Consider the following 22,439-nt stretch of genomic DNA (forward strand, 5'->3'; position numbering starts at 1 on the left):
TTTTCATCCGTCCATCAGTCGATGGACACCTGGGCTGTTTCCATGTCTTGGCTTTACGTGTAAATAATGCCGCAGTGAACAGGGGGTGCAGACGGCTTTTTAGAACAGTGCTGTTCCAGCAACAGGACGTGCGCACGCTCCGGAGCCCCCCAAGGGCTGCAGTCTGTAGCCTGGGGGTGGGTGGGCTGCCTGACCAGCCCGCGGTGGACAGGCCGCCTGTGCATCTGCAAGAACCCTAGCTGTGCAGTGTGCGACGGGGCGCACGTATCAGCAGAGGGTGGGGTCCCAGACGTGGGAGGCGGCCCCCTCTCCTTTCTGTGGAGCACTCCCCAGGAGGCCAGACGCGGGTCCAGCTTATCCGAGTTAAGGGGGTGGTTGTGCTGGTTGGTTGGGTGTGTGATAGTAAAGGCATTTTAAAGCTTTCGCACAGGGTGTGTAATAAATTTATTCCTTCATCTATTTTTTAAAAAACAGTGTTTTTCCTTTGCATAAATACCCAGTAGTGCAGTTGCTAGATCATAGGGTAGTTCTGAGGACCCTCCATACTGTGGCCAGAGTGGCTGCACCAGCTCGCATTCCCACCACAGTGCACGAGGGTCCCCTTTCTCCGCATCCTCGCCAACACCTGCTGTCTCCTGGGTTGTTGATTTCAGCCATTCTGACAGGTGGGAGGTGGTATCTCATTGTGGTTTTATTTGCATTTCCCTGATGATCAGTGACGTGGAGCATCTTTTCATGTGTCTGTTGGCCATCTGGATGTCTTCTTTGGAGAAACGTCTGTCAGGTCCTTCTGCCTGTTTTTAAAATTGTTTATTTGTTTATTTATTTGCTATTGAGTTGTAATGAGTTCTGTATATATGTTGGACAGTAGCCCCTTACCATATATATGATTTGCAGATATTTTCATCCATTCAGTAGGTCATGCGATTTCATTTTGTTGATGATTTCCTTTGCTGTGCAGAGGCTTTTTAGTTTCTGGCCCAACCTGTTTAATTTTGCTTTTGGAGTCAGATCGAAAAATCACCGCAGGGGGCGCCTGGGTGGCACAGCGGTTAAGCGTCTGCCTTCGGCTCAGGGAGTGATCCTGGCGTTATGGGATCGAGCCCCACATCAGGCTCCTCCGCTGGGAGCCTGCTTCTTCCTCTCCCACTCCGCCTGCTTGTGTTCCCTCTCTCGCTGGCTGTCTCTATCTCTGTCAAATAAATAAATAAAATCTTTAAAAAAAAAAAGAAAAGAAAAGAAAAATCACCACAAACACTGATGTCAAGCTTACCACCTCTTAATTCTGAAAACCACCCAGAGAGATTAGGAAAATTTTTACATTTTACAAAGGAGAAAATGTAAGCTCAGAAAGAACTTTTCCCCCAAGATGATAAAGTAGTCAGTAGTGTGGCTGGGGTTTTAGCCATTTCTGTTCGACTGCAAAGCCTGCTTTTTCTAGTATGACATAATGCCACCCGGGCCAGGGAACAGCCGAGTAAGGATGTGGAAACTAGAAAGTGCACGTGGGTGTTTTCACTGGAATGGTTTGGTTGAAATGTGGGGAGGGTGTAGGAGATGTGGTTGGAGAGGCAGGCAGGGGCCAGCTTGTGGGGCGTGACACGGCAGACCAAGAACTGTGAGCAGCCTTTATCCTTTCGGCGTGGAGAAGCCAAGCGTTTGGGCTGGGAGCATATCCAGAGCGAAGGGCTTCACGTCTCCTGGCCGCCCCGAACCTCCCATCAGCCCCAGTACATGCTGCGTAACTAGCCAGTGGGCACTTGACTGGCATCTGGTGCCCCACCCTCTTCTTCTTTCTCGACATTAAGTAAGCTCTGCGCCCAGTGTGGGGCTTGAGCTCGCAGCCCCGAAGCCAAGAGTCACGCGCTGTACCGACTGAGCCAACCGGGCGCCCCATCCCATTTTTGTTTTTGAAAAAATACTTCTTCGAAAATCTTTATGACTTGTTACGTATTAGAGCTGAGAGAGCATTGACCTCTGTGGTGGGCCGTGAGGGCAGTTTCCGTGAGCTGGGTTGATGAATGATTGGCGGGGGGTCTGGTGGCACCAGGCCCAGCCTGGGTGTGGGGACCAGCCACGGAGGCAGAGGTGGACCTCTGAGTAGCAGGCAGTCAGGCCATGTGTCCATCCGTCTGAGGGCCTCGGCAGGTTAGAGGGTCACGGCCCCTTCAAGGTCGAGCCACTGCCTCCCTGGCCGCATAGGTGGTGGGAGTCCCTAGAAACGGCTGATCAAACCGTGCAGCTTCATGTTGGAGCCTGTTCACATCGAAAGAGTGCCTTTGCCCAAACCTGTCCCTCTCTGCCCAGTTAACCAACCTAGAGGTTACCTGTGAACCCAGCACGCGCAGCTCTCGTGACCACGGGTGCCTCTCTGCACGTCCTCCTGGACCTGTGCGTGCTCTCACTGGGTACCCAGAGTCTGGGGAGGCAGTCAGGGTCTGCACCAGAGCCGCTAACCCGGGCCTTGGTCTCCCAGAGGCAGAGTGTCCGCACACATGGAGAGGCCAGGATGCCTCAGGCCGCGGGGGAGGCATCGTGGGCGCTGGCTGCAGACTGGAAGCCTGTCAGAAAAGGAATGAGTGGGCAGGATATTGTCAAAAGATCCTTCCTGCTTTTGGTTCTGTAATTCTTTGTGGTAATTTCTTTCTTTTAAAAAATAATATAGGAGGGGCACCCGGCTGGCTCCGTCAGTGTGTGTGTGACTCGATCTCAAGGTCGTGAGTTCAAGCCCCATGTTTGGTGTGGAGATTACTTAAAAATAAAGTCTTAGTAACAACAAAACATACTATCAACACAGTACAGGCTTATTGTGGGAAATGTACAGCGTGTACGGGTATTGAAGTAGATCGTGTCCTCCTCGCGCCCAGCTGCTCGGGTTGTGCGTGTGCACGCACTCCTCCCTCCCTCCCTCTCTGTCGCTCTGGCTCTCTGCAGACAGGGTAGTACTGTCTTCTAACTGGCCTTTTTCTGACTTACCGTATCATACACACCCTAACGTGTTAAACCACAAATCTCTATCATCTTAATGGCTACCTATTATATTGTTTGGACATTTTATAATTTTTGTAACTGAATCTTCTTGCGATCTGGTTTTGCTCCTGTAAGCTGTGGACATCCTCACGCGGCACGGTGAAGGTCGCTGTCGTCCTGGGTCGCTTATATCCCAAGTCTTAGAAGTAGAGTTTCTGCGTCCTAAGGAGTGGCTCCTTCGCATGCCGATGGTTGCCGCGCTCGGCTTGGGACGGGCTTTGCTGGCTTATGCCTCCGCGGGAGTGTGCGCGAGGCCGCGGCACCCCCAGTGTCGCCTGCCGGGAGGATGTGCGGAGGTCAGGAGGCAGGCAGGCTTGGCCCGGGAGTGGGGTCTTCGCCGCCATGCCGGGGAGGCTGCTCACGTAATCAGCTTCGGCAGCTTCTTGCAGGGGCCAAAGTGAATGAGCTGACGAAGCACCGCCAGACCGCCCTCCATCTCGCCGCCCAGCAGGACCTGCCCACCATCTGCTCCGTCCTCCTGGAGAACGCAGTGGACTTTGCTGCTCTGGATGAGAATGGGAATAATGGTAGTCGCCAGTATGCCCCTGTGCCCCGTGCCGAGTGCCGTCAGCAGTGCCCCCAGTCTCCCCCACCCCCGGCCCCAGGAGGGTGGTTTTCACAGCAGCAGAGCTGTGGCAGGGAGGGCTCTGGGCTGGGCATCTGCCCTCCCGTGGACCATCCCTGGGCAGCTTCTCGTCTGCATGGTAACCCCAGAGCCCTAGAGTGGTTTCCTGTAAAACCGTGAAGTTTAAGCTCTGGGTGATTGTGGAAGCAGAAAGCACAGTCGTTCAAGGCTGCATGCACGACTCTATCCTGGGGGGTGGGAAGGCTGGAAGGGATGGCGGCTGTGCTGCGTCCCGTTCCGAGGGAGGTTGGGAGCAGCCGAATTTCCTGCGTGGGCTCCTGGGCTTGCCCAGTAAGAGGGTTTACTCTCCAGCGCTTCATCTCGCCGTCATGCACGGTCGACTCAACAACATCCGGGTTCTCCTGACCGAGTGCACCGTGGACGCTGAAGCCTTTAACCTTCGGTGAGTGTGTGCGGTCCGGAGCAGAGGCCTGGACTCCGTGTCACCTGGTGGTCACCGTGCCTCGCAGGGGCCCCGGTCCATGCTGCAGAACTAACTGGCCGTGAGGGCCACCAGGGCACTGGACCAGTTTTGGTGCTTTTGGAATGTTTCTTTTTGAAAAATACTTTGTAGAAAAATGTCTGCAACCTCCTTAGTGTCCTTGAATTTATCCGGTATCGCCGAGTTCAGAAAGTTATGTCTTTCGTGTGTGGTGACTGTGGCTAATCTAAACCCAGCTTTCCCCACTTGCTTCCCAGAGGCCAGTCGCCACTGCACATCCTGGGACAGTACGGCCGAGAGAACGCAGCAACCATCTTTGAGCTGTTCCTGGAGTGCATGCCTGAGTACCCTCTGGATAAACCGGACGCGGAAGGAAACACGGGTGTGTTAGTGTGCGCGTATGTCCTGTCTCACTGGGCTGCTGCTTCCCGGAAGGACAAGAGCCTGGGCACATATGCCATTCTCGAAGGGCTCTCCGCCTGGCGCTCCACGGTGTCTGATCTGGGACACACGCACGTCGGAAGTGTCTCTAGAGCTCCCAAGCCATACTCCTGTCCACACAGGCCTGCCCTCCTCTACCCTTGTCTACACCTGCACACGCTTTAGGGGGGAACGCGCTGCCATGTTGACCTGCTTTGAAACCGTGGCCAGTTACATACAGAGAGGGGCTGGCGTCTTACGGAGGCCATTCCCGTGGTGCTGCCCCGGCCGCCCACAGTCCTGGCGTTAGTTCGTGTAGCTGTCACCATGTTTCTGGTGGACTCTTGCGGAATGCCCACGACCACCCTGTCAGCACTGCACGCACCGTGTCCCCGTTTTTCAAGTAGGGAAACGGGTGAAACTCAAATCTTTCTTCCCAGCCCGGGGCTCCCAGAGCCCTGCGCTGCTGCCATGTTCCCATTCACTCTCCCTCCAGCCAAACAGAGCCGCCTCGGCCTTTGGCAGCAATGTCGTTTTCAGGGAGCGTCCTGAACCTTAGACGGGACCAAGTATTCTGCCATCAGCTCTTGGCCTTGACACGTGAATGTGTCGTGATGAGCCTGAGCTGGGAGGGGCGGGCAGACGCAGGGGGAGCCGCGCGCACTGCTGTCCGGGTGCCGGGAAACAGGCAGGCAGGCGCTTCTCGTTGGGCTTCCAGGTTCCTGGTTCCCACTGCCTCGCTCTGTCCTGTTCTAGGTGGTGACACTGGGTAAATTCTGTAACCTCTCTGTGCCTCTTTCCTCATTTGAAATTGTAACCCCCGTCTGACTGTACCGTTTAGAGCATGAAGTGAAAGGATTTAAATGCAGGGTGTCAGGGAGGGAAGTGAGGGGCCAGCAAGAGGCCTGGCCGGAGCCTGGGAGCCCACGGGGCCGGCGCCGGCACACACGAGGCCTCTGTGGGGTGGAAGGACTGCCCGGGGCATGAGCCCGTGCTGAGTTTTCTCTCCGTGTGTACAACACGTCACAGCTCTTCAGATGTATTTATGTCGTGTAACGAGAGCTTTGTCCTCCAGTGCTCGTGCCCGAGGAAGGCGGCTGGGACAGCGGCCTGCCTTCAGGGTTCCCTTCAGCGTGTGTTCCCCGCTCCTGCTCTTGGAGCAGCTCTGCGCCCCGGGCTCGTGGCCCTCGACGGGACGACGCTGCACCCCCAGGAGCTCTCCCCATGGTGTCCATGGGGACGTGGCCCTGCCCTCGGCCAGGCCCGGGTGGGAAGGAGCCCTGCCTATGGTTTTGTTTTCCAGTGCTGCTCTTGGCCTACATGAAAGGGAATGCCAACTTGTGCCGTGCCGTCGTCCGCGCCGGGGCTCGCCTTGGGGTCAACAACAACCAGGGAGTCAACATTTTCAACTACCAGGTCGCCACCAAGCAGCTGCTGTTCAGACTGCTAGGTGAGTGGCGACTTCCTGCCCCCCCAGTGCAGACATGGTCACGGCGCGGGTCGTTCACATGTCCTGGTGGCCTCTGACCCCCAGAACGTACCCACGGTGTTCTGGGCCCCAAATAGGACTTTTCTGTGAGGGCCGTGGTGGGAGAGGGACTGTGAGCAGTGTCTTCCACAGTGCCTTGGGGCCTCCGTCCTTCCCCCGCCCCCTGTCCAGCGCCTCCCGCCAATCCCACCAGCGATCCACGAACTCACAAATGCGTCTGTGCGTTGAGGGCGGGTCACCCTGGCATGGCCCCCGGCAGCTTCTCTGCACATCCCTCATCTTCCACCGAGCCAGGCCCTCTGCGTCCTTGGGGACAGCCTTCTGCTCCTGCCTCCTGCCCCTCCTCTGGTCCCTCTGTGGCGAGGAAGCAGCGCTCCGGGTGGTCTCGTGTTCCCTGGGTCACCCCGTCCCTGCCCAGGTGGCAGCAGCAGGGCTTACTGGCCCAGGGTCTGCGCAGAGGCTCACGCTCACAAGCTCCTGGGGCTGTGACGTTGGCGTGGGCGACTTGCCCTGCGTGCCCGAGTGGTGTGCAGCAGAGCCGGTGCCTACGCTGCAGGCCTGGCCACTCGTCACCTTCCCTCCTTGCTCTCAGCCCACCCCCGTGCAGCCACCAGCTCTCGCAGACCTGTCCCCTCCCCGCTGTCCCCTTGCCGTGTGGCCCCTGCCAGTCCTCCCGGCCGGCGTTCTCTCTCCCACTGTGCCTCCCGGTCTGGCCGCCCCTGACCCCCCGTGTCCCCCAGATGCCATGCTAGTCTCAGCACCATGAGCACAGCCCCTCCTGCCCCAGCCCGCCTGGCCGGTGGGGTTCCAGAGCCTCCCCAGGACGCTTTCCTGACCACTCAGAGCGCGTCGTTCTTGCGCCCACGTGTCACCGCCTGGCACGGTCACTGTGACGGGGACGGGGCCTCTCCGCCTGTCCTTGCAGATATGCTGTCCAAGGAGCCTCCGTGGTGCGACGGGTCCACCTGTTACGAGTGTGCTGCCAAGTTTGGAGTCACGACTCGCAAACATCACTGGTAAGGCCCCAAGGTTGCCCGCCAGAGGGGCGAGGGCACTCCTGCCCGTCACTGCTTCTGCCTCTCTCCGCGAGAAACCGTGACCCTGCCAGGGCCCTGCGCAGACCCTGGGCAGGAGGGTGATGTAGCGGCCGACAGTGCGCGCCTGGAGTGGTGTGGGGAGGGGGGGCCTTGCCAAGGCACTGGCTGCTCCCGTGAGCTGAGGAGCTGGGCCCATCAGAACGAGCGCGTTCTCTGGCTGTGGCCCAGTGGCTCTTCGTCTTCAAAGAGCCTTCCCCACCAGCACTGTAATGTCCTGCGGGCTGGAATTGTGTTCTCACAGACTCGACAGGACACATGTTGGTGGCGCGTGGCAGGCACACCATAGCGGCGCCGCCGTGGCTGCTGGAGGCCCCCCTCACGCCCCCTTGCTTTGCTTCCACAGCCGCCACTGCGGACGCCTCCTTTGCCATAAATGCTCGACCAAGGAGATTCCTATTATAAAGTTTGATCTGAACAAGCCTGTGCGAGTTTGCAACATTTGCTTTGATGTACTGACTCTGGGGGGGGTCTCTTAGGGAGCCCCCAGGCCACACCCCGGTCGCCTCCCCGGCAGCTGCTCTGCTCACCAGCCTGACCCACCCAGAGCAGGGGCTGGCCGTCCCGTCTTCCCGCGGAACAGACTGAACGATTAAGGACCCCGGTGCGATTGACCCCATTTCAAGGATTCCATTGGGTTGTCCGTGTGTCTGACTGTGATTGGGGTCACTGGACGACTCGGTGGACCAGGCCGTGTCGCCTAAGCGGCCCCTGTGACAGAAGATGGACCCCATTCTGCTTGCACCATACAAGGACGCTCGGAAAACCATTCCCCTCCCCGTAGCTTAGTGTCGTGTCGAGCACCCCCACGTCTTCGTGCGCGGGCGGGCAGGCTGGTGGAGCCCCGGGGGGGCCTGGCGTCTGGCCGCTCCGGGAGCGCCGCCTTCGCTCCGGGTGAGTGGCCTATAAAGATTATAGAGTCCTCTTGCCCAAGGTCTTTTTTTTTTAACCCAAGCTGATATTTTTAGTGAGCTGCCCCTTTAAAAAAGGTGAAATCTTTCGAAACAGGGTTCAAAGATGAGAGCTGAAACATCGTGGCCTTAACAACCGAAAGCTTTACCAGTACTCACGCTCCTGGGTCCAGGGGTGCGGCGTCCCGCGCTCTCGTCTGGCGGTGTCCTGTGTGCAGAGGCTTCGGTCACTCCGCCCCAGGGCCTGCTGGCCGAGATGCACTTTTCTCGTGCTGCACTTTTTATATGGCTGCATTATGGGTGATTCCGATCTAAAAATCCACGTCCAGAAATAGCGTCACGTACCCACGCGTCAGTGATTCTGACGATCAGCTCTGATGGGACCTCAGCACACATGGAGCTGCAGAGCGTCCCTGGGAGCAATAGGGTCACCCAGGGCTGGCAGGTGCGGGAACCCCCAGTTCCCAGCAGCTTTTCCCTGCCTAGCGGGTGCAAGCCGGTTTGGAAAGCACCCAGAGCTCCCTGGGCCCTGGTCGCTGCTGCGAACGGTAGGCCTGCAGCGCTAAACGCCTCCTTTTGAAGGTTTGGCCAGTTTTTAAACGATGCACATTGGAAACTTCTGCCACTGCTTTAAAGAAACTCTGAGACGAACGTGGTTGTTCACGCATCGTTCTCGGGACCGTCGTGCTGGTTTTCAGACATTTAACGACCACTACGTTGTTTCTGCATTAATGAAGTATGGGTTTATGTGTAATGGGACTACAGATTTTTTTGCAACAGCCTGTTCTTTTTGGTTTGTTTTTGGATGGTGGTATGTCATCTCTCTTGCTGTAGATTTATACGTTCTATTGCCTAAATGTGTGTGTAAAATAAGCTGATAAACCAGAGTGCTACTTTTTAATATTTCTGTGACTTATGAGATATATAAGCTTTCTGTGTTAATATGAGCTTGTGCACAATGTATAAAAAAAAATTAATTAGAAGAGTTCCCCTGTCCCCTAGAGTCTGTGACACATTTCCTATAGAATTTTTACAGAGGAACAGCTAGTCTTGGCAGACACTTGCCCCCGGGAGCCTGTGCTCAGCTTCCGTTTGCTGCTGCCTGGACGGGGCCACGAGAAAGTAGGGCCTCGTGAGGTGGCTCGGCTCTGTAGTTGGAAAGGAAGATGATGTGCTTCAGACATGAATCAAGGCAGCTGGTACTTTTATACTCGCTCTTTTCACGTTCAGGGTGGAGAGCAGAGCTTGGGAAGTCCATCAGAGATGAGACCGATTGTCCTACCCCTGCCCCGCCATTACCAATTGTAGTAACAATCTTGCCTCTAATTGCACTTAAAATCTTAAAGTCCTGTTTAAAATACGTCGAGTCCAGCTTCTGTTTCTTCAGAGTCCACAGATGGCTGTGGCACCGAGCAGCCACAGAGCGGGGGAGCATTCTGTGAGCTCTGCACTGGCTTCAGGGTGCGTCCTCGTACACGTAGACAGGACACCTTCCCGCAGCCTCGGGGGTTCCGCGGGACTACGCGGGTGCTCGCCGGCCGCACGCAGCACATTCCCTGGCGGCTGCCCGGGCTCCCCCGTCACTGCCCTCACTGGCACTCAACACGCTGTCGAACTGCAGGGCTGTTCTCCGGACAGTTTAATCCGTAGCTTAAATACTAGTAGCAAAATCTCACTTTTATTCATTCAGAAAGTTGCCAGTTGTGAACGAGTGCAGCAGGAAGAATAAACTTTCTGAAACAGTGTGTGCGTCCGTGGACATTGTTAGCGGAGTGAGCGCATCACCAGGCCCGCGGGACTGCCCCCGCCAGCGGTCTCCTCCAGGCGCTGCGTGTGCGCCCAGGGGCTACCCTACCTTGCTTCGATCCTCTGACTCGGGAGTTTCCCACCCAACTCAAGTGCCTACACTTAGGACTCTGGTTCTCAGTGCTTTGGAGTGGCGTCTCGCCGAACGACGTATCAGAACGTGTGCTGTGTTTGGAGTTCGCTGCCTGCGCGCTGTCTACCCCAGTTCGCAGTGTGGTCGAGGCCGGACCAGACCTCTCCATTCGCCTGCCGTACTCTCTCCAGCAGTGGGGTCCCCGTGATGCTAGCCCTCTACCTCAGCCCCGAGTCACTTCTGGCCGTCCTGTGTGGAGCCTGGCGCGCCGGCCGGTTCGCCACTGCTCTGCACACGCGCCCCTACCTGTTCCACTGGACGATACCGCGAGGATCTCGTCCTTAGGCGTGAAGTGGAGGGAAAGCCTCGGGAGGGGCTGTGTGACGCTTAGACCTGAAAGGCACACCGAGCCCCCAGGTGACAGGTGTCACTGCGCGGGTGTGACGCTGTCACGACAGGGGCACCGAAGGAGCTCCTGACACAAGTCTTCTTCCAGGACTGGGACTGCTCCCCTCAGGATGAGCCCTGGGAGAAGTGGGCACGGGCCCCCTCATCGGAGGTGCCCCCGGCCCCGGAGAGGAGGGGCGTGGAAGCCACATTCTCATTGTAATTTAATAAAGTGATTCGTGAAGAGCTGATTGCTTGACGAGATAGAAACTAAACAATAAATTCCCCGAAGTTGTCGTAGATGCCTTAAAGACTTCTCTGGAAGATCACTGCCTGTGCGGTTCCTCTGTGGTGTAGGTCACATGCTCACCTGTCGCACACAACAACATGGCTTTTCCCTAGTGAGGGAGTCTTGAGTTGGCAGGCCGCTCGACTTCGTGACTCGTCCTTTCGTGGCAGGTGTGTGGCTGTTACCATGACACGTGTGTGACACCCGGGGGGGGGGAAGGGCAGCAGTGGGGCGGGAACTGGAGGCGCACCTTTGGGTGGGTCACAGGAGCTTCCAAGCCGTCCAGGGTGGTGCTCATTGCGGGAAGACGGCACCGTGCATAGGACCAGGATGCTCTGACCGGCCTTGTTTCGTTGGAGTCCATGTAATGGAATGTATTTTTCAAATATTGATATTTGCATTTTCTGTAACAATTCCTTACAATAAAATAAGGTAAAATTGTGCATTTAAAGTGGAAACTTATTAATAAGACATTTGTAGTTATTTTTTAATGCAAAAGTACCAATAAGCATTAAAAACAGATTTTTAACTCCTGACATGTGAACATATTTGTTAAATAGCTCTCCATCTAGGAACGTTTGAACTTCCAGCACTTTCCGGAAGCACATTGGTGATAGCAGTCAGAAAGTCGTAAAGTAGCTCTTTCATGCGTAGCTGACCAGCCGCTGGGACGTGCTGTGCTCTGGGCCCGGACGGCAGGTGTCCCGACTCCCGGAGGCCCCGGCCCCGGCGAGGGTTCTGCTGGCTGTGGTCTAGAGGGAGGACTGGCACTGTGGGTTCCAGAGACACTGCGGCAGGTTTGGGGGCTGGCAGATCCAAGTCGAGGGGCGCCTAAGGGCCCTGAACAGATGGTACAAATCGAGCGGCTCCCCTGGGCCTGACACAGTCCCATTCTTTCCGTCTTCCAGCTCGCTCCCCCTGGTTCACACCAGCTGTGGAGACAGCTCATTGTCTGCTGGCTTTTCTCATGGTTAATGGGTACTACGAGGTGCTCCCACAGGACAACCCCACTAACTAACAGCTGCCCTCGAGAGGAGCCCTAGTTCTAAGATGTGAGTACAAACGAGCCCGGGCCTGCAGACCCACGTGGCTGCAGCCAGGGAGGAGCACTGGCTTTTCACTCTGCTGTTACTGACTGCTGACGGTACGGGGGCGAGTTCCATAAGTTCTGGGCCCTAGTGTCTGCATCCCTAAAGTGCACTGGTGACCACAGCCCTGCCCGGCTCACGGTTTCGAGGGAGGGAATCAGAAGTGGGTACCGTGCCCCTCCTCTCATGCAAGGACAGAGGCCCATCCAGTGGGGGCCGATGGGAGCAACGGCTGCGGTTTCCCTGCAGGAGTCTGGGGGCTCTGGTGGTGGGAGAGCTCTGGGGGGGGGGTTCGCTTTGTTCTCCGAGGGGCACCAGGGACTTCTGAACAGACAGGCCCCAACCTGTGCAGATCCCAGCTGTCCCAGAGCTAAACGAGCTGGGGATGGGGCGGTGGTCTGGAGCGGCTCCCTCTGACCCCAGGCGCTCCACTCTTGGGGTGGGGGGCAGCTGCCCAGCCTGCTCAATGCAGCCCTGCACCTGGGGGCGGCAGGAGAGCAGATGTGGGGGAGCCGCTCAGCTCTGCTGTGCCCCTTCTCCGGACCCTCTCAAGGCAGCAGAGGGTAAACAGATGAAGCCACCTGCCCAGCATCGCTTCCCCCTCTGGCAATTCTGGGGGGGCCTGCCTCCCTCCACCAGAGCTCTGCCCTGGGGCCACATCTGCGGAAGGAGGAAGGAGACCAAGTGCTCCAATAACCACGATTCGCCCACCGCCCCAGCACGAGGAGCTCTTCACCATGAAGGAAGTGGTGGCCGCAAAGAGGAAGTGAATTCTCACTGAGCAGGAAGTGAGCAGCCTGGAGTCAGGCAGAGAGTAGAGTGGGTGCCCAGGGCCCTCCGTGGCCACGCTCGGCTGGGACGACTGGGTGCCTTGTTGCGCTCATTTCCATTTTCGGTTCGCTTTGGGAGGGTCTGAACTGCTCTGGACCTGGCCCCCATGCTGTCCCTCATTCCCACCCCGAGGATGGCCTCTAGGGCTCCACTGTGACCTCCTCGAGGTGAGCCTTGCCTGCCCCCTCCCCTCCCCACGGCACACAGGTGCCTGGCAGACGGTTGACCACGGAGGGACGTCGCAGGAGAGGAGCCCAAGGGCTGTGTGGAGCTCAGGACAAGGTCCTAACATGGGCCCGCCTATGTCCACTCCTGCCCAGGGAGGGCAGGGGTACAGCGACCTATGGAGGGATGCAAACAGCACTGAGTTGGGACAAGAACCTGGAGTTGGAGGCTCAGCTCCACTGCTCTGTGCTGCCTCATCTGCAGACTGAGAGCTAACTGCACACTTACCCCGTGCCGGGTACTGGGGGTGCGGGACACCAGGCTGGGGAGCCCTCGGTCCCGGTCCAGGGAGAGCGGCCGATGGGACCTCGGGGTTATCTTGGAGGAGGACAAGGCTGCCACAGGCATGAGACCCAGCTGGCAGGCCAGGTGAGCGTAGGCTCCCGAGAGGCGCCAATGCAGGCAGGAGGAACAGCCTGACGGAGGCCCTGCGGGCATGGTGCATTGAGGACAAGGCTGCAGGGAAGGGTGCACAGGGAGTTGGCTGGAGGGCCCCGGCAGCTACGGAGCCAGAGCATGAGCCCTGGTGTGTGGATGTGGGAAGTCACTGAAGGGGGGGGTCGCCCTGGTCATCCAGGGTGACGGCTCCTGGCAGCACAGAGGGCGGCGTGGGAGGGAGGACAGAGACTTCGCTGCATCCTGGCGAGAAATGACAGCCTGGAGGTCGGGGAGGAGGAGGGGAGGAGCAGAGGAAGGCGTCCTGGATGGCTGCCGGGGTGCACAGGGCGTACAGCTGAGGGGACAGCACGAGGAGACTGAATTTCAGACACGTGGAGCCGCCTACCTGGACACAGCTGAAGTGGGAGAGAGAAGACCTGCTGGGGGGCTCATGGGCCAAGAAGGGGTGCCTGGGGGAGAAGAGGGAATCGGGCAAGAGCTAAGCGAGGATTTCACGGAAGCCCTCCGGTGTGGCCGGTCCGGGAAGGCCACGGCCGTGGGCTGAGGAGGGCAGACTCTTGCCCGCTGTACGGCAGATGGGGGCCCAGGAGCAAGGACCTGAGTACACGCCGTGTGCACAAGTTTACTGTGGCGGGAAGGAGATCGGAGCTACCGCGCAGTGTTTCGTTCAGGATGAGGGAAGCGAGTGTTTACCGCAAACCTGGGGAAGAGCCGCAAGGCGGGCGGGGGCGGGGCAGGGGAGGTCCCCAGGGAAAAGCTCCTCCGGTCTGTCAGACGGTCCGTGGGGTGGTCAGCTGGGTGTAGGGGTGGCAGGTGGCCCTGGACACACCCCCCACTGGGAAGGGCATCACAGCAGTGAAACCACTTTTTGATCAAAAAGCAGACTTCTCCCACACCTGATCCTAAATATTGAAAAGAGAATATCCTCGCTTCAGACTGTTGTTGGGAGGCGTCTGTATTTGCTGCGTCCATACACGCAAAACCTCTTCTCCCTCCAGGGTTAGCCTGCCCGTTTCATTGTCCCCTCTCGCGGTCGGGCTCACCTCCTGTCAACTAGGTGTGGCTTGGCTCAGGGGTAAAAGTCAGGGGTCACAAGCTTGGCCGGTGAGGAACCTAGAAGTTACGTGGACGCGGTTAATTATCCGTGGCTTCTCAGGACGTGTCTGCCTGAGTCGCGAGGGAATGGTGCAGTCCCTTTCTCGCCAGTGCCCCCAGTGCCCTGACCGGGTGTGGAGTTATGGGAGGGCCTGGCGGTCCGGTTGGTTCTAAGTGGGTCAGATCTGTACACGTTACTGTCAGAGGGCTCTGAAGAAGGACGGCGCACGGATCACGAGCAGGCGGACCGGTACTGGGCAGGCAGGCGCACTCTGGGCTCAGACACGGGAGGGCGAGCCCACGGTGAGGCGTGTGGGCCACGTTTGCAGAGTGTGGGCGGGGTGCTTCCAGGCCCTCTTGCCTCCAAGCAGGGTTCTCCGTGGGTTATGGCCGTCTAGGGCACCGGCTCACAGCGGGAAGGGGCAGGTGATGGCCAGGGGTGGGCAGCCTGGGTACTCCCCCAAGTTGGGGTGGTCCAAGTCCCCACGGTTCGTGAGCGCAGGGAGGCCCGATGTCTGGTCGCTAGGGGGTCCAGTTGTTCTCACGCACACACAGTGGGGCTCCTTGGCACCCGGCTTGTATAGCTTCCTGGGGACACCAGCCCAGTCTCTGCTCACACCTCCGCTGAGGACACAAGGAAAGAGGACGTCTTACCAGCAGGAACTCACGAGTCTCTGGGGAGGGGAGCGGGGGAGGCCACCTGGTGTTTTCCCCAGGTGGGGGTCTGCACTGTGCATCCCGACCGACCCGTGCGGCTCTCCTGACTTCCTACAGCTTCCCCTGCTGCAGGCAGAGTCCCAGGCCCTCCCTGCGCCTTCCCAGAAGGCAGTGCCACTTCCCTGCACAGCTAGCGGTGGGAAAAGCTGTCCCCCACTGGCCTGCGAGTGTCTGGCTCCAAGCCCCTACCGCATCCTATCGCCTCTCGCCCTCCTTTCCTTCCCCTTACTCCACACCCAGTCCCTGTCTGGACTCAGCCCTCCTTTGTTGTTTCCAAAGGGAGTTAAGGCAGCAGACCAGGCTGAGGGCTAAGGCTAGGGTAGACTCCCTGGGGGAGTGAGGGCAGTAAGGCCGGAGGGGGCCACTGAGGCAGGCAGACAGGTCCCGCCCTGTCCCGGCTCCTCCCGTCAGGCGGGCAGGCCAGGTTCCACGAACCCCTCTTTCTGGAGACCAGGCCCTGCCTCCTCAAACCTGGAGAGGAGCTTTCCTTCCTGCCCCTTCCGCCCCTGCTTCCTGAATTAAGGTGGAGGGAACGTGATGGCTGCGGGGCTCGGGCCTGGAGAAGGCTGGCAGCTTTGGCTGCTGGCTCTCGCCCGTCCACACAAGGGATCAGCCTCAAGGAGCGCCGAAGGGCTCTAGGCACAGAAGAGGGCACCAGCCTACACCTCAGGAAGGGGCTTCCGTGCCCTTCTCAGGCGGAGCTGGGCTCGGAGTTGAGGCCCTTGAAGCTTGCGGTGTGTGCCGTGAGAGGGGTCATCTTCTGCACCAGAGGTAAGGGGACTGAGGGCCTGATGACTAGCATAGAAAAACGCTTGTTTTTCCTCCAGCTTCCCCCAAACCCTGGAATCATCCCTGGAGCATTTAGTGGCCTCTTTGGGCTCCCCTCGCTTTATTGCCATGGGAAAGGGCTACTTGGAAACACTCGCAGTTGCTGTGTCTCTAGGACGGGGTCTCAGCGTGTCCTGCTGGGGGCCACCCCTGCTCCTTGTCCCTGTAGGCTGCAGGCAGCACTGATCTGTGCAGACAAGGAGGGAAGTGAGGCCAAAGTGAGCAGCCGTGCTTGGGGCCGCCCATCCCCAGGCCGGGGTCTCGGGGGGGGGGTTCAAGCAAAGGAAACACACGCCCGGGCCCCCACCCTACCTCACCTGGTTGTCGGGGGCCCCAAAAGCCTCAGACTTAAGCCAGAGTTGAGGATCGCTACCCAGAGCGCGTGTGCTTTGGAAGGGTCCCCCCTGGGTGACAGCTGGGTGACGGCGTCCCTGCGTCCCAGGACGGCCTGCACGCTGCCTTTGGGAGGGAGCCCGTTTACCTGTCCGGGGAGCACCAGAGCCGGCTGCCCCTGCTGGAGCTCCACTCGGCATTGCACGGCGGGAACTTCTGCTTCTCCTGCAGTGCCTGCCTGCCCACCTCCGCGCCTCGGCTGGCCATGGCTTCCACCTGCATCAGTTCTGGGGTAGGGAGGCCATCCTCTCCGTAGAACCTTCCTATCACCCTTCCTGTGGTGACGCGGGAGCTGATGTCAGTGTCTCGGCGGGCGGGGTGCCCCTCACCTCCGCGGTGCAGCCCGGGCTCCGGGGCTTCCGATGCTGCACTAAGAACCCTCCACGTCTGACAAGACCCCACACGGAAGCAAGCCTGCTCTAGCTGCAGCCTCCCCTACGGAGGCCACCCACCCCTCCCCCCACACGTGGGATTCCTTCCTCGGGGCTCCACGGTGCTGGCGGCACGCGGGACGTGTTCCGTACACGTACAACAAACGACTGGCCACTCCCGTCCAGGTCCGCTCCGCCTGTCCCGCCAGCAGGCATCCCTGACCGTTGGCTCTAAAGACGCCACATACCACCCGCACACATCGACCCGCTCTATTTACACGCAGCCTGTCTGGAACTGTGTGGTCGGTTTACTTGCTTCTGTCTCTCCTCCCCGCCAGGCAGGCCCCAGCCCTCAAAACAGCCGGGTCCAGAGCATTCGTTTTAAATGCTTATCAGAACAAATGAGGGGATCAGGACGTCGTCCCAGGCCTGCAGCCTCTGAGGTGGTCTAGCAGGAACGTTCCAGAGCATCTCTGTGTGCCCGGTGACGAGCCCGTGGAGCTGGTTTCGGACGTGAGACCCACACACAGGGCAGCAGTCGTAGAGGCAACAGAGGAGCAGCGTTGTGGGAATGGCCGTCAGCACCGGCTGGGTCTCCAAGCCAACGTATGTCCAGGACACGAGGACATCTCATTGGCCTGTGACGCTTGGCCGCTGGCTGCCACGACGGCTCCCCGACTTCACTTCGTGTGTGTGCACGCATCATAGACCTCCTTCCTCTGACGGGGCGCTTCTGGTGCCCAAAAGAGCCCAACGCAGCCCACCTCCTACAGAACGAGCCACCAGAGGGCAGGGACTGCGCCCAGCTCACCCCGGTCCGGTCCCCACGAGGACCAGAGCCACACCTTATCCTCAGCAGGTATTCAAATACGCGCCGACTGACTGCAATCCGTCGGAAGCGCTTCCGACCGTGTCCCTCCCCCGCCCTCACGCACACACACTAACGCTGTTCAGACACATCCGTTTGCTCCCCAAATACCAGGACGATGAAAGGCGAACCCCGCACGTGTCACCAGCACAGAGCACGTGCAGCGCCCGGCATGGCGGCTTTAACACGCGTTTGGGAGCAGTTCAGGACGGACGCAGACACACCCGTCTCTTCACAGGGCTAAGAGGATTTGCCACAACCGCAGACACACGTAGGCTTCTGCCTTCCTGACTGGGTGCTGAAGCCCGATGCCTGGGACCGGCGAGGCTCCTGGAGCCGGCCGCTCACGGGGCTGCAGGCTACCCCCGGCTTTGGGGCCACAGAGGCCAAAGCAGATGGCTGGGCCATCCTCTCCCAAGGCGACGAGCGAGGGAAACAGGTGCCCCAGCCACTTCCTTCGGGGACTCACGGCCACACTAACAACAAGAGTTTAAGGGGAAAACTCCATGGAATTTTACAGATTTTAACCTCAAGTCCAATCCCCAAAGGACTCTCTCTTAAAAAACTGCAGGACAGGGGCGCCTGGGTAGTGCAGTCGTTAGACGTCTGCCTTCGGCTCAGGGTGTGTCCCGGGGTCCTGGGATCGAGTCCCACATCAGGCTCCTCCGCTGGGAGCCTGCTTCTCCCTCCCCCACTCCCCCACTTGTGTTCCTTCTCTTGCTGTGTCTCTGTCCAATAAATAAATAAAATTTAAAAAACAAAAACAAACAAACAAAAAAGCCCTGCAGCACAAATGAATGGAACCTACGGAAGTGACCTGTGGGATACCTACCAACGAATTCGTAATTCTTCTCGTAGAAAGCAAGCCAGTTTTGAAGTGCGAGCGCCTCCAAGAACGACAAGTCCGATACATCGTCCACCAGGCCTGCTTCAGAGCGGTCTCCAGTCACAAACGCCCTAGATGCGTCTCGGCCTGCAGGAGACAGGTTTTCAAGCACACGGACTCGTAAATCACCGACACTGGACCAGCGCAAGAGCCTCTTTCCTGAGAAACATTTGGGGCACATGTGTCGGCGTTCGTCCCGTTCTCATTTCCTCTCAGCTGATCGAGCCCTTCGGCTTCCACGACGCTCTGTTCTTGGCCGTCCCCCTCCCTCACTGCCTCGTTCCCACCAGCCTGGGGGCTTGGTCCTGCCCACCTCCTCTGCTCTGTCTGCACCCTCCGCCTGACAACGTCCTGTGGTTTGAAATACCACCTCTATGCCGCAGATGGCCAGATCCGTGCCTGTAGCTCAGACTTCTCCTGGGCTCCAGAGCGGTACATGCACTCGTCTACTCCAACCTCGACTCAAACCTTCTACAAACATCACTGATGAGCACCCCCAGCCCCAGGAAACCTGCGTCTATGCTGCTCTTCCCTACCTCAGAATCAACCAGATACTCAGTCCAGCAGTGCGGTCGGCAACGGCAACACCTCCTTTATCCCTCAAACCCGAGCAGTCCCCGGTCCTTCCTTCTCCTCCTAAACAGCCGCATCAGTCCATCCTTCCCACCCGCCTCTGAGCAGGCAGGCCCAGGCTGCCGCGTCCCTCAGCCAAACTACTACAGCTCTCCCTACGTTCTTTCCATACAACACATACACTGGTATTTTAAACATGAATTGAGGTCATTCTCTTGCTTAAAAATCCTCAGGGCCTTCCTTCTGCGCTGGAATAACGTCCAGATTCCTTACCACACTACTCGGGGCCCCACAGCAGCGGCCACCAACCTCGCCCCTCTTCCTCCCCCTCCTCCCCCATTAGGTTAGGGCCTCTGGTAACACAAGGATGTCTTCCTTTTAACACCTGTCACAAAAATAACTCATTAATCGTTGATATAATAACTATTTGTTGTCTGTCTTTTCTACTAGTCTGCAAGTTTCATCAGGGCAGAGAACACACTAAACGCAGTATTGATTTCCCAGTATCTGGCAGTATCTGCTCTTTAGAAATTATCAATAAATACTGGCTGAATGAAACCCATGCACTTACAGTCAATTTTCAGTAAGGCAATTCTCAGTAATTATTTCCAATAATTCAAAGGGGGAAAGAATACTGTTTTCAACAAATGATGCTTGGACAACAGGATAGCGACATGCAAAAGAATGGAAAGTGGACCCCTACCTCACAACATATATAAAATTAACTCAGATCGATGACATGAATGCACGAGCTCAAACTGTACAACTCTTAGAAGAAAACATAGGTGTAAATGTTTGTGCCCTCGGATTAGGTGATGGCTTCTTAGATAGGACACCAAAAGCACAAGCTAACGAAGAAAAAATAAACTTGATCAAAATTTCTAAATTTTGTGCATTAAAGCACACTACCAAGGAAGTACAAAGATCCAGAGTATGTAAAGAACTCTCACAACTCAATAATAAAAACACAACCCAATTAAAAAACGGAAAAGGATTTAAACAGACATTTCTTCGCGAAGATACACAAATGGTCAACAAGGACATAAAAAGATGCTCAACATCATAGTTACTAGGGAAACGCAAATAATCAAAGCCACAACGGGCTACTACATCAAACCCATGAAACGACTATAATCAAAAAGACGACCAGTTTGACGAGAATGTGGGGAAACTGGAACTCCACTACATTGACGGAGGGAGGACAGCCACAAGAAAATAATCTGGCAGGTTCTCAAAACGCGGAACACAAGAGTTACTACGCGAGAACTGAAAACATAGGTCCAAACACATATGTGCACATGTGTGTTCACAGCAGTGTTTTCATAACAGGCCAAAAATGGAAACAACCCAAACGTCCAACAAATGATGATGAAATACACAAAATGTGGTCTATACGTACGATGGATATTACTTGGCCGTAAAGCGGAATGCAGTACCGGTGACAATACAGCCTGGATGAACTCTGAAAATGCTGCGCCGGGTGAGAGAAGCCAGACACAAAAGGCCACGTGTGTGATTCCACTTCTGTGCAAAGTCCAGACAGGCAGAGCTTCCGATGGAAGCAGACAGTGGTTGCCAGGGGCCGGGGGGTAGGAGGGCCCGGGAGTGACTGCTAACGGATATGCGGTTTCTTTTGGGGGTGATAACGATGCCTAGAATTAGATGGCGCTGATGTTTGTACAACTTTCTGACTGTATTAAAAAGTACTGAATTTTATACTTTAAAAGGGTGGGTTTTATATTGTGTGAATTATATTTTAACAGACAAGAATAGGAATACTGCATGAACCACATCTCTGCTTCCCTGCTGGGCTGTGTGGACGGTGGGGAGCGTGGGTTTCTGACTCCTCAGCACCGGTACAAGGCAGGCTGCGCGGCAGTAGTCAGCGCGTGGATGCTGAGTCAACAACGGGAGCGGAGGAACTCAGCAGACACCAGAGCACGCTGCAGAGAGCAGTGACCCCAGGGATGAAAGGTTTTATGTTCACGCTTGTGTATCGGGCCGTGGCAGCTACCACGGGCTGTGACGGGCGGAATGCCCTCAACCGGCCGGCCAATGAACCCTGACCCCAGGCCCAGCCCTGCTTGCAGATCACGGTGTGGCTCCGGGTAAGCTCCTTCCCTCGCTGGGCTGACTGAGGAGCTCGGCAACGCCAACTGACCGAACTCCTCCTCTGTCCATGCTTGTGTTCCCGAAGTTCTCCCTGGAGACCCGGAAGTGACTTGGGTCTAAGCAGCAGAGGCGGCTTCCCGATTCTTAGACGATGACAACTGGACAGTGCTTATTTGACATCAGCCTAGTCACCGGCCCTAAGCTCCGTGTTTGTTCCTGTTTAACCTGGGAGAAGCCTATCCCTCCAGGCTGGTTGTCCTGGTCCAAAGCCCTCAGCAAATCACATTCCCCGACCCCCTCAGCTGCAAAACAGGGTCAGCAGGATCAACCTCATTTGACCAACGTTGCAGGCCTACCACATGGGCAGCTTTCCTCTAAGTTCGGAAAGACCGCCAAGGTGACCAGACCTTTCTGTGCTCTAACCTCATGGTGTTTAACCGACATCTGTACCGGAAGCAAGAACGACTCACACCAAATGTACTATTTTTAGGGGAACCTTGGGAGGGGTACAGAAAGGTCACTCCGGACAGGGACATCCTGAAGAGAGCGACTGGCGTCAGGAGGGGACCTCTGAGGGCAGGGACTCGGGCCCGCCCGCCGCTGCGCCCTGAGCCAAGCCGTGCGGCACCGAGCAGTACCCGGGGGCTTCCGCCCGGCCGCTGGGGAACCAACAAGGGGCAAGAGGCCGGTTTCTCGAACCTACGTCGCGAAGAGCGCTTCGGAAAGACAGGGAGGGGACGGGCTGGGCTGGGCTGGTCCCGCCCGGGTGGAAGACACGAGACGGACGGTGCAGCCGCGCACGGCCCCCACGGCAGCCTGGAGACTGCGGACAACAGCGCAGATGAACGAATGAATGAGCGAATGAATGCACGCACGCACGAACCACGCAGGGGCGGCTACCGGCCCGCCTCGCTAATACCTGCGAAGCCGCTATAGTGGGCCCCAGGCTCGTAGTGCCTCCGGCCGGAGGACACATCGTAGACGCGGCCGAGCAACGCCAGGTAGAGGCCCGGGTCCCCGGGGCCGCCGCGGTAGCGGGCCAGCTCCTCGGGGACGAAAAGGCGAAGGCCAGCGCGGCCGCTCCACCAGCCCATCCACCGCGCCGCCACCACCGCCGCCGCCGCCGCGGCCAGGCCCAGCAAGAGCCCCCGCCCGCCGAGCCTCCGCATTTCCGCATTCAGACCGCCAGCGGCCGCCCAGCCGTCCACGGCCAAGATGGCGGCGGCGCAGGCGCCGTGGCGCAGGCGCGACGTCACCGGCGCGTCGCCCTCTCACCCCCGCCCGCCTCACCCGGGGGACCGCGGGGGACTGAAGGGAAAATGTCTTGGGCGAAAGGCCACTGCCTAGCCCCACTCCCTGGCCTCGCTTTTTTTCAGCGTAGCTAGTGAACGTGGAGAGATACGGAGAGTAAACGGCGAAGGCTCGGCCACGCCGGGTGCCGCCCCCAACAAAGATGGCGGCAAAGGAGGCTGCGAGATGACGTAGAC

At 57.7% G+C, this 22,439-nt stretch overlaps 2 protein-coding genes across 6 annotated transcripts in view; one reads left to right on the plus strand and one right to left on the minus strand.

Annotated features, from left to right (window-relative positions):
• The window catches only part of ANKFY1 (ankyrin repeat and FYVE domain containing 1), a 76,575-nt gene extending 65,473 nt beyond the window's left edge, over positions 1–11,102 (plus strand). For all 4 annotated transcript variants that reach the window (XM_026520684.4, XM_057311391.1, XM_057311392.1 and 1 more), the window contains 6 exons: positions 3,410–3,557; positions 3,968–4,058; positions 4,355–4,479; positions 5,821–5,967; positions 6,932–7,022; positions 7,447–11,102. In XM_026520684.4, coding sequence (XP_026376469.1) covers positions 3,410–3,557; positions 3,968–4,058; positions 4,355–4,479; positions 5,821–5,967; positions 6,932–7,022; positions 7,447–7,579 — 735 coding nt within the window. In that variant the 3' untranslated portion in view covers positions 7,580–11,102. The remainder of the gene's footprint in view (positions 1–3,409; positions 3,558–3,967; positions 4,059–4,354; positions 4,480–5,820; positions 5,968–6,931; positions 7,023–7,446) is intronic.
• LOC113271041 (neuferricin) lies at positions 11,029–22,182 on the minus strand. 2 transcript variants are annotated; one of them, XM_026520686.4, is made up of 4 exons: positions 21,872–22,182; positions 18,214–18,426; positions 16,231–16,417; positions 11,029–14,828 (listed from the first exon to the last, which is right to left on the minus strand). In XM_026520686.4, the coding sequence occupies exons 1-4, from the start codon at positions 22,119–22,121 to the stop codon at positions 14,612–14,614; spliced, it is 867 nt and encodes a 288-aa protein (XP_026376471.1). In that variant the 5' UTR covers positions 22,122–22,182; the 3' UTR covers positions 11,029–14,611. The 2 variants fall into 2 exon arrangements, with proteins under 2 accessions (XP_026376471.1, XP_026376472.1); XM_026520687.4 differs by having other exon boundaries at positions 18,214–18,354; positions 21,872–22,179.
• Between the last annotated feature and the right edge of the window lie 257 nt (positions 22,183–22,439).

The sequence above is a fragment of the Ursus arctos genome, unplaced genomic scaffold (genome assembly GCF_023065955.2).
Source record: "Ursus arctos isolate Adak ecotype North America unplaced genomic scaffold, UrsArc2.0 scaffold_14, whole genome shotgun sequence".
NCBI lineage: Eukaryota > Metazoa > Chordata > Mammalia > Carnivora > Ursidae > Ursus > Ursus arctos.

Coding starts and splice junctions, on each gene's coding strand:
- LOC113271041 (XM_026520686.4), bottom strand. CDS start 22,121: ATGCGGAGGCTCGGCGGGCGGGGGCTCTTGCTGGGCCTGGCCGCGGCG. Junction 16,418..18,213: donor GAAGAATTACGAATTCGTTG/GTAGGTATCCCA, acceptor GCGTCACCACAG/GAAGGGTGATAGGAAGGTTC. Junction 14,829..16,230: donor CTCTGGTGCTCCCCGGACAG/GTAAACGGGCTC, acceptor TTGTGTCCTCAG/CGGAGGTGTGAGCAGAGACT.